We start from the raw sequence: 10,456 nt of genomic DNA, 5'->3' as shown, positions 1-10,456 counted from the left end.
AAAAGTTGCCAAATACCTAAAATGCTAAAGTTCTCCTGATGAGATTCGAACTTGCAATCTTTGGGTTGTTAGAGGTTTGCGTAATACACCCACCCTGACTAACCATCCTACTTTTGTTTTTGCCTTAAGTAACCATTTCTCTTATCAACACTACTAAACGTAACATATCATACTAATGTTGGTGTCCCGGATTGATATTTACTATTTTACGTCTAGTCTATGAGACCAGGCTGAGAACAGTGTTATTAGGCCTGCCTAGGCCTACCCTACAGGTAAAATATTAACGTTTTTGATTCAGATGTTAAATCTATATAACATTTTCTTTTCAATACAGTTACAGGTATTTTATGTTCCATGCCTTTACCTGCCTCTACGTCTTTATGCGCTCTCTTTCAAAAATGCGCACTCACGCGCACAGATCGGAAATTGTCGGTCACCTTGGAGATTAGAAACATTGAAGAGGGTAGGTTACGACTGTCTCAGCCTCGACTTTCCACACGAAAACTCTCATCGAAGCACCCTCAATATATCTGTACAACTTTATATACGATTTAGCAAGCTTTGAGACAAAACCGATTATTGCATAAACTGGCGCGAGGCACCATTCGGACACATCCATGTTTTGAGTCTTCAGAATGTCTTGAGAAAGACGCTCTGATTGTCCACCGGTCGACCCTGCAAGCAAAGGTAGAACGCGCCGGTGAAATTGTAGCAATTTACAAATGACAAGATTCTGAAACTCTGCTGCATCCTATCTAATTCAGATAGGATCTAATTTAATCGCATGTTTTCAAAAACTCTATAGTATTTTTCTTGAAATAAGGAGTAGTCTAAGAATATGATGCCTTAAACCAATGTGGTTAAAAAAGGGCCATCCTGGGAATATGATAAGGATTTGCCTGGAAACCCGAAGTTGGGCATAAATGAGAATTTACACCAAAGTTTCCGCTCACATCTACAAGCCAGAATGTTTAATAACGTTACATTTTAACGGTTGTCTTTTGCAGTTGGTCGTTTTTGGCGGTAGGAATGTGAGACAATATACCCCCCAAAATACAGTGCACTCTGGAAGTATTCAGACCCCTTAACTTTTTCCACATTTTGTTACTTACAGCCTTATTCTAAAATAATATTTTTTCCCCTTCATCAATCTACACACAATACCCAATAATGACAAATCAAAAATGTATTTTTGGCAAACTCCAAGCAGGCTGTTTACTGAGGAGTGGCTTCTGTCGGGCCACTCTACCATACACGCCTGATTGGTGAAGTGCTGTAGAGATGGTTGTCCTTCTGGAAGGTTCTCCCATCTCCACAGAGCAACTCTGGAGCTCTTTCAGAGTGACCATCAGGTCCTTGGTCACCTCCCTGACCAAGGCCCTTCTCTCCCGATTGCTCAGTTTGGCCAGGCAACCAGCTCTAGAAAGAGTCTTGGTGCTTCCAAACTTTTTCCATTTAAGAATGATGGAGGCCACTGTGTTCTTGGGGACCTTCAATGCTCCAGACATGTTTTGGTACCCTTCCCGGATCTGTGCCGCGACACAATCCGTATTCAGAGCTCTATGACAATTCCTTCGACCTCATGGCTTGGTTTTTGCTCTGTCATGCACTGTCAACTGTTTAATCAGCTTCTTGATAGGCCACATCTGTCAGGTGGATGGATTATCTTGGCAAAGAAGAATTGCTCACTAACAGGGATGTAAACAAATTTATGCACAACATTTTAGAGAAATAAGCTTTTTGTGCATTTGGACTATTTTTGGGATCTTTTAATTTCAGCTCATGGAACATGGGACCAACACTTTACATGTTGCGTTTATATTTTTGTTCGGTATACATACATTTTTCAAAGCGCTGCTAGTACCTTGAGATTTATATCACCCGAAGCATGCGCAGAAAATCGGCAAGGACTGCTCAGGGGTTAGTGCTTTATGATTAGTGTTATTTGAGGTCAGTTCTGTTTCGGTTCGATTACTAAAAAATAATCACTGTTTTGATTTCGGTTTAGATTTTTTTTTTCAACGTTAAATGCATTTTGCATTATGTGGGTTGAATGCTGTAACAAAACAGAATAAAACAATTAATAAAAGTTCCATGATGGTAGTGACTGGCTATTACTGCTTATTACTTATTAACCATCATTTATTCAACTTTAATAAAATATTTCAGTTTTTGTGTATATTACGTTTGTTTTACTTAATGACTTCAGTATTTCATTCCAAGTCATCATCATCTCTATAGAGCTGCTTCCTATGCTGTCTGGCAAAATCTCTATTTTAGTAGTTCTTCGATGTAAATAAGGCATTGTAGTTAATTACCACATTTTATGGGTTAAACTATTTGGAATATTGGCCTGTTGGAAACTACTACTACATCGCACAGTTCAGCCTGGATTTGATTTATCTCTGGAAAAACTCATTGAGCTCACAGAAAAAAATAACAAAATTGAATTCAAATAATTTATGTCGGTCAATTAGTTGTTTAAAAAACGTTTTTAAAAAATGGTTAATCGCTCAGCACTATTGGCTGGTATGCAAAGCGTCTAGTGCATGTATTTGTATGTTGTGTGCATGCTTCAGGTGATAGATATCTGAAGGCCCTACCCTCCCTCCCTTCTTATCCTCTCCTGGGAGTCTGTGCATAGCAGAGGAGGCTGGTTGGCTGAGCTATAGGAGGATGGGCTCATTGTAATAACAGGAATGGAGTTAATGGAACAGTATCGAACACATGGAAACCGTATTTCTTCTTCCGGTCCATTTGTTCCATTCCAGTCATTACAATGAGCCCATCCTTTTATAGCTCCTCCCACCCCCTCTGGTGGACAGGTGTCTGACAGATGGCTGCATGGCTAAGATCCTTCATGAACAGAATCAATGGGTATTGATTACACTGAAGCCCCAGTCAGTCTGTGACAGTGCTGTGCTGCTGTTTTGTTATTCCCCGGTGGCCACAGAGCTCACAGGGTTACTGCCTCTGTCTGAACTGTGTCTCACTACAAACTCTTCTAACTACACTGGATGTCTCCAACTGTTCTGCACTATTTTGACCTAAATTTAACTAGGCAAGTCAGTTAAGAACAAATTCTTATTTACAATGATGGCCTACACGGGCTAAAAACGGACACCGTTGGGCAAACTGTGCGCTGCCCTATGGGACTCCCAATCACGGCCAGATGTGATGCAGCCTGGGTGTGCAAAGAGGATGCTAGTTACTGTACTTTGGCAGGTCTTACAGATGCCTTTGAGGAACTCTTTTAGAAGAAGTCAAGTGTCATATTGTGTTGTCTGTCATCAGATCAGAGGTGATGCCCAATTATCCATGTTAATAAGCCACCGGCCTATGAGGATGTTGCACACTCCAAAGGTGTTGCAGCAGGTTGCACACTGTTACCAAGGGTTGCATGATGCACAATATTGCCATTCTGAATGAAGGTTGGAGATACAGTGTGTTTTATAGTGTGTTTTTATTGGGTGTTATAGTGTGTTTTTATTGGGTGTAATTGGTGAACAGGTGTGATGGAAGCGGCCAGTACTTCCCTCAGAGATGACTGCCCTCCCTGGGAAGATGTGTCTCTGTCTGCCCCTCACAGAGACGATGGTCTACTGGTCACCCATGTCAACCAAACACAAGACTTACTGGTGAGCTGGTCAAGTTCTCTCTTGAAAAATACATTTTATCTCCATGAGACTAACCTGGATAAATAGTGTTTAGACTTCCCTTGAAAGCATTGAATTGAATTGATTTGTAGTTTGTTTGTGTCTAATGTATAATCATTCAGATGCTGAATCCACAGTGTAATGGGGTAAATCTTGTTTGTGTCTTTATAGTTCTTTCTCCATGGTATTACTGCCTGTGTCGTCGCTGTCTGTGTTTTAGTCCGTATTGCCCCTGTCTGTCTGTAATGCTGTCTGTGTTTTAGTCCGTATTGCCCCTGTCTGTCTGTAATGCTATCTGTGTTTTAGTCCGTATTGCCCCTGTCTGTCTGTAATGCTGTCTGTGCAATAGGCCTACCTTATGTCTTAGTCTGTATCCCTCTAAATGTTTCTATATACAGTATATAGTACTAAGGCTTACTTTATGTCTGTAGTACTGAGCCTCAAAGTATATCTGTACTCTACCTTACTTTCTGGGCTCCTATCTGTAGTTGTGAGCCTCAGAGTGTAACTGTCCTCTACCTTACTGTCTGTGCTCCTCTCTGTAACCCAGAGGTCACAGGGTCAGGCTGCGGAGTGGAAGAGCTCCTCTGATTGGCTCCTGACCCACAGTCTCTACAGCTCCGGCCTCTCCCTATCAACACTCCTCTCACACGGGACCACTAAGATCAGGCAAGTGTGTGTGACAGGGGCCTGCTTTACATATCTGGGCCCTTATTCACAAAGAGTATCAGAGTAGAACTGCTGATCTAGGATCAGTTTTGACTGAAATCATAATGAAAAAGAGCATGGACCTGATACTAGATCTTTTACACTGAGACACTTTGTTAATACGTGTCAAGGTCCCTAGCACGCCTAGCTCGTTCCATGTTACAAATGCCCTATGCATCCAACTTATCCCATCTGGGCAGTTATTGCCTGAGCAAGGCTGCCTGAACGGCCACGTATGAACTATGACCTAATAGCAGTTGCCCTTGTCCCCTGCTCTGACCTCTCTGTGTTGGTGGCAGTGCTGAGGAGGACGGAGGACTCAGCAGACAGCTGGAGATCACTGCTGCAGCACTCATTCACTTTGACTTCCAGCTGTACCAGTGAGTACTCCTCTCTTAACACACACACACACACACACACACACACACACACACACACACACACACACACACATATACACACACACACACACACACACACACACACACACACACACACACACACATGCGTGCAAACTCACACACACACACACACTGGCATGTGGTGCCACGCACGCACAGGCACACATACACACACTGGCATGTGGTGCCACGCACACACAGGCACACATACACACACTGGCATGCACCCACGCGGGCATGCAAGCACACACACACACACACACACAAAACAAGTGCTGTCACCCACACACACACAGCTGCAACCGTGACTGCCACTGTTTGTGATAATGAACGTGTTGTTTGGACTCTACAGGGCCATTGAGCTGTACCATGGCAGAATAAGATGGCTGAACCAAGGAAGTATGAAGGCATGGCATAGTAGATCTTCTTCTTCATCATCATCATATACACTATATAACTATTGCTATACAACCTAAAGTGTCCAGAGTGACAGTTTAACTGTGCCATTCCCCTGTGTGTGTGGCAGGTGTTTGGGCTGGTGAAGGGGTCCAGAGTAGGGGTCATAGTTGACACCTCAGATGTTAACTGCACCAAGGACAGACTGCCAGATCTACAGAAGAACCTCCTGGTAAGATAGATAGACATTTAAACCACTGGTTTCACCTTATCATTTACTGGTGAGATAGATATACATTTAGACCCCTGGTTTCGCCCAGCGATGTTTATAAACCCTGGATGACTGACAGGGACCGGTGTAATAAAGCTACCATGCAGCCATCTTGCTACTCCTCCTCCCTTGAAAAAAATATTTTGGAAGCTATAAAAATGCAATTATTCATGTCTAGATTAGTTTTTGACATGTTTATTCTATTACAGACACTTTGATGCATACTTTTAAATTATATCATGTGAGCTAAACATACAAAGGAAAAATTATAGTTAAAAAAGGACCTTAAAGTATTTCTTTAGAGAATACTAATATTAGTTTCCTCACTACAACTTAAACATTCTTAAATACATGTAATTTTGTCCTTGAAACATTTAATTGAAATACTGTAGAATTCCATTCATTCCTATGGAGGACTGCTCCTACAAAGTAGTGCTAAAATGGCCGACCAGTGGCTTCAAAGCCTCTCAATGGCCAATATATTGCATCAGCAATCCAGAGTTTGTATACATCATTGGTTTCACCTCATCATTTACTGGTAAGATAAATAGATATTTAAACCCCTGGTTTCACCTCTCATTTACTGGCAAGCTAGATAGACATTTAAACCTCTAGTTTCACCTCATAATTTCCTTCATTTACTATGGGCTTTGTCTCTCAGCAAGCATTGAATGTGTGTGTGTTTATGTGTGAATGCATGTTTGTTTGTGTGTCAGTCTCTGATAGAAGAGCAGCTCAGCTGTAAGCGTCAGCTGTACCTGATGTCCTGTGGTACTGAGACCAGCAGCCTTTGGGACGGCCCCAGAGACATCGACACCTTCAGGTGAGAAGTCCTAAGAGAGGTCATCGAGGTCATAACATTGTGCTTTAAAGGTGTATCCCATAACCTTTTTGTCCCCTGTGGCCATCAGACTAAATGCTGAAATAATCCATGCTCAAACACACACATACACACACCATTTAGGCATATCTGCGGGAAGTAGGGTGCTGAGGGTGCTGCAGAACCCCCTGCAAAATTGAAATATTTTTTGTTGTTGAAAAAATATATATTATAAAAAATATAATTTAGAAAAATCAGAAAAGTACTGCCCTGGGCCTTTAATAGTCCTGTATTAGCAGACCGATATATCAGTCTGCAGCGTGGGCAAAACGTTTTTCCAGCCCCTCCCCCAAACGACTTCCCGTGGCTATGCATTTAGGTACCCTGTCAACCTGCCAAGTAGTTTTCTTTAACCAGAAAGGAAACTACAGATTGCACCTTTGACCCAGTTGTTCACCATCGAGAGGATATTATAACTGACATGTATCCCTCAAGTGTTTTGGTGGGATAAAATACTATTATTTTTCAGATGTTGCTATAGTATCCTTAAAAAGCTGCCCAGTCACTTTAGTTCAAGTTCCATGATGATACCAGAGGACTCTGGATGTTGATGTAACAGCATGGCGCTGGAGGGGAGAGGCCTGCTGGACTGTCTCACGGCCTTTGTGTGTGTGTCCCTGCAGTCTCACGGACCTAACCCAGCACAGCGCCCACTGTTTATTTCAGCTCGCTCCTGCGTTTATTTTCATTAGGGTATAATGTCTATTTTAATATGCTTCTTATGCCTCTTGTGTTATTTTAGATGAGTCATTTGGGAATGCGTGTGTACATGCGAGAACAGTTTGTGCCTGTGTTAGTAGAGGAAGACACACACACACACACACACACACACACACACACACACACACACACACACACACACACACACACACACACAGGGAAGAGTGAGGGACAGTGAGAGCTACTGTGCACTGTTCTGTGGTAACTGACTGGCTGTATTCAACACCAATGCCAAAGAATACAAACAGAATGTGTTTTCATACTCAACATTTTAGTATCTATTAGTGTAAATAAATGTTAAGCGTTCTATCTTTTAATACCCTCATAGATCATCACTCATTCCTAACGGTTAAGTGTATCTGTGCTTAAAAAAAACAGTCCATTCCTACACTGGTTTGTGAAAACATAAACTGTGAATAGTTTGGGGGACGCCCATATTTTCAGGTAGAGTCATACACTCATGTTTCCTCGATGAAATAGCACAACATACAGTTGATCTAGTACTGTAGGAGGTAATAGAGCTACAGTGTTGGGTTAGAATACAAATAGATAAAATACAAACAAGTTCTGTGTGAAACGTCCGTATACACACTTAATGCTATTTTGTTTTTGTTGTTCTTATTGTTGTAAGTATATACAGTTGAAGTCGGAAGTTTACATACACCTTAGCAAAATACATTAAAACTCAGTTTTTCACAATTCCTGACATTTAGTCCTAGTAAAAATTCCCTGTCTTATGTCAGTTAGGATCACCACTTTATTTTAAGAATGTGAAATGTCAGAATAATAGTAGAGTGATTTATTTCAGCTTGTATTTCTTTCATCACATTCCCAGTGGGTCAGAAGTTTACATACACTCAATTAGTATTTGGTAGCATTGCCTTTAAATGGTTTAACTTGGGTCAAACGTTTCGGGTAGCCTTTCACAAGCTTCCCACAATAAGTTGGGTGAATTTTGGCCCATTCCTCCTGACAGAGCTGTTGTAACTGAGTCAGGTTGCAGGCCTCCTTGCTCGCAAAAGCTTTTTTCAGTTCTGCCCACAAATGTTCTATAGGATTTGAGGTCAGGGCTTTGCGATGGCCACTTTAATACCTTGACTTTGTTGTCCTTAAGCCATTCAACTTTGGAAGTATGCTTGGGGTCATTGTCTGTTTGGAAGATCCATTTGTGACCAAGCTTTAACTTCCTGACTGATCTCTTGAGATGTTGCTTCAATATATCCACATAATTTTCTTTCCTCGTGATGCCATCTATTTTGTGAAGTGCACCAGTCCCTCCTGCAGCAAAGCACCCGCACAACATGATGCTGCCACCCCCGTGCTTCACGGTTGGGATGGTGTTCTTCAGCTTGCAAGCCTCCCCCTTGTTCCTCCAAACATAAAATGATGGTCATTATGGCCAAACAGTTCTATTTTTGTTTTATCAGACCAGAGGACATTTCTCCAAAAAGTACAATCTTTGTCCCCATGTGCAGTTGCAAACCATAGTCTGGCTTTTTTTATGGTGGTTTTGGAGCAGTGGCTTCCTCCTTGCTGAGCGGCCTTTCAGGTTATGTCAATATAGGACTCGTTTTACTGGGGATATAGATACGTTAGTACCTGTTTCCTCCAGCAACTTCACAAGGTCCTTTGCTGTTGTTCTGGGATTGATTTGCACTTTTCGCACCAAAGTACGTTTATCTCTATGAGACAGAACGCGTCTCCTTCCTGAGCGGTATGGCGGCTGCGTGGTCCCATGGTGTTTATACTTGCATACTATTGTTTGTACAGATGAACGTGGTACCTTCAGGCGTTTGGAAATTGCTCCCAAGGATGAACCAGACTTGTGGAGGTCTACAATTTTGTTTCAAAAGTTTTTGCTGATGTCTTGATTTTCCCATGATGTCAATCAAAGAGGCAGTGAGTTTGAAGGTAGGCCTTGAAATACATCCACAGGTACACCTCCAATTGACTCACAGGTACCCCTCCAATTGACTCACAGGTACACCTCCAATTGACTCACAGGTACACCTCCAATTGACTCACAGGTACACCTTCAATTGACTTCGCCTATCAGAAGCTTCTAAAGCCATGACATCATTTTCTGGAATTTTCCAAGCTGTTTAATGGCACAGTCAACTTAGTGTATGTAAACTTCTGACCCACTGGAATTGTGATATAGTGAATTATAAATTAAATAATCTGTCTGTTAACAATTGTTGGAAAAATGACTTGTGTCATGCACAAAGTAGATGTCCTAACCGACTTGCCAAAATTATAGTTTGTTAACAAGACATTTTTGGAGTGGTTGAAAAACAAGTTTTAATGACCCCAACCTAAGTGTATGTAAACTTCTGACTTCAAGTATATGTCCATTTATCAATATGTTTTAGACAGAGCTATACCATTTGTGTGCTCATGGATTTCAGTTTGTGTTGACTGCTGTGTGGGTGTAATTGAACATGAACTTGAACTAGATCTAAACTGCTAGTTTCTGTAGGCTGACTCGCTGTCAGTGGATCTGTTTAGGCTGCCTTCTACAGTAGATTGTGTCTCTGTGGCCTGTTCTCTCTCCAGACTGCAGGAGGCTTGTGGCTGGGTGGATGAGCTGGGAGCCAGGGGGGGATGTAACCTCCTACAGGCCCTGAAGAGAGGCCTTGACCTGGGCTGCACTCAGCTTGACTCCCTGGTCATCGTCCTGGGCTCCAGGTGAATCAACTTCAACAGGACAGTGATGTAGTGGGACTGATGATGAAAGTACAGCAATAACTACATTGGGTTGTACACTATCTACACATTGGGTTGTATTATGTAATATGAATGGACTAATCAGAGAGCAGGGCTAGGATGACCAATCAGAGAGCAGGTGTATGACAATGTAATTATTATTATCATGTCATTTTTAAGGGACAAATCAGAGGGCAGGGTTATGATGACCAATCAGAGAGCAGGGTTATGATGATCTTATGATGAAAGGACCAATCAGATAGCGGGGTTAGGATGTCATTGTGAAGGTACCAATCAGAGAGGAGGATTATGATTATGTCTTTTTGAAGAGACCAATCGAAGAGTGGGGTTATGACGATGTCATTATAAAGAGACAGATCAGAAAGCAGGGTTATTCTTACACATAACAAGTAACAAGTCCCCTGTGTTTGATGATAGTACCTCCTCCTCTAACTTCTCTCCTTTCCTCTCTAGCCCTGACCAGACCGCAGATGCCCTCTTTGATTACGTAGGACAAAGCATTTTGGGAAGGACGTTGTTGATCCATGTGGTGTCCTACTGTAGCGTTAGCCCTCTGACCATTGTGAGTCAAACTGCTTGACCTTCAGGTCACCAACAATCATGTGTTTTTATTAATAGAGGGACAGATTTACTAAACTTTCTAACCTGTGAAAAGTTTGGTCAATGATTCACTGTGTCTCTGCCTCAAACAGGCAAC

General features: G+C 41.9%; 1 protein-coding gene across 4 annotated transcripts in view; it reads left to right on the top strand.

The window, feature by feature from the left end:
- The first annotated feature begins 450 nt into the window (after positions 1-450).
- The window catches only part of vwa3a (von Willebrand factor A domain containing 3A), a 31,010-nt gene continuing 21,004 nt past the window's right edge, over positions 451-10,456 (top strand). For 3 of the 4 annotated variants that reach the window (XR_005035598.1, XM_036941501.1, XM_036941500.1), the window contains exons 1-10: positions 451-687; positions 3,511-3,638; positions 4,207-4,325; positions 4,664-4,744; positions 5,118-5,172; positions 5,292-5,393; positions 6,149-6,255; positions 9,589-9,720; positions 10,213-10,321; positions 10,452-10,456. The exon at positions 10,452-10,456 is cut by the window's right edge and continues 58 nt beyond it. Coding sequence is in view for 3 of the 4 variants with exons in the window: in XM_036941501.1 (XP_036797396.1) it covers positions 3,516-3,638; positions 4,207-4,325; positions 4,664-4,744; positions 5,118-5,172; positions 5,292-5,393; positions 6,149-6,255; positions 9,589-9,720; positions 10,213-10,321; positions 10,452-10,456 (833 nt within the window). In the remaining variant the exon portion in view is untranslated. Of the gene's footprint in view, positions 688-3,510; positions 3,639-4,206; positions 4,326-4,663; positions 4,745-5,117; positions 5,173-5,291; positions 5,394-6,148; positions 6,256-9,588; positions 9,721-10,212; positions 10,322-10,451 lie in introns of those variants that run through there. The other variant, XM_036941502.1, reaches the window with a different exon arrangement.

The sequence above is a fragment of the Oncorhynchus mykiss genome, chromosome 13, assembly GCF_013265735.2.
Source record: "Oncorhynchus mykiss isolate Arlee chromosome 13, USDA_OmykA_1.1, whole genome shotgun sequence".
NCBI lineage: Eukaryota > Metazoa > Chordata > Actinopteri > Salmoniformes > Salmonidae > Oncorhynchus > Oncorhynchus mykiss.
Note: the sequence above shows the minus strand (reverse complement) of the source record. Positions and strands in the feature narration are given on the sequence as shown.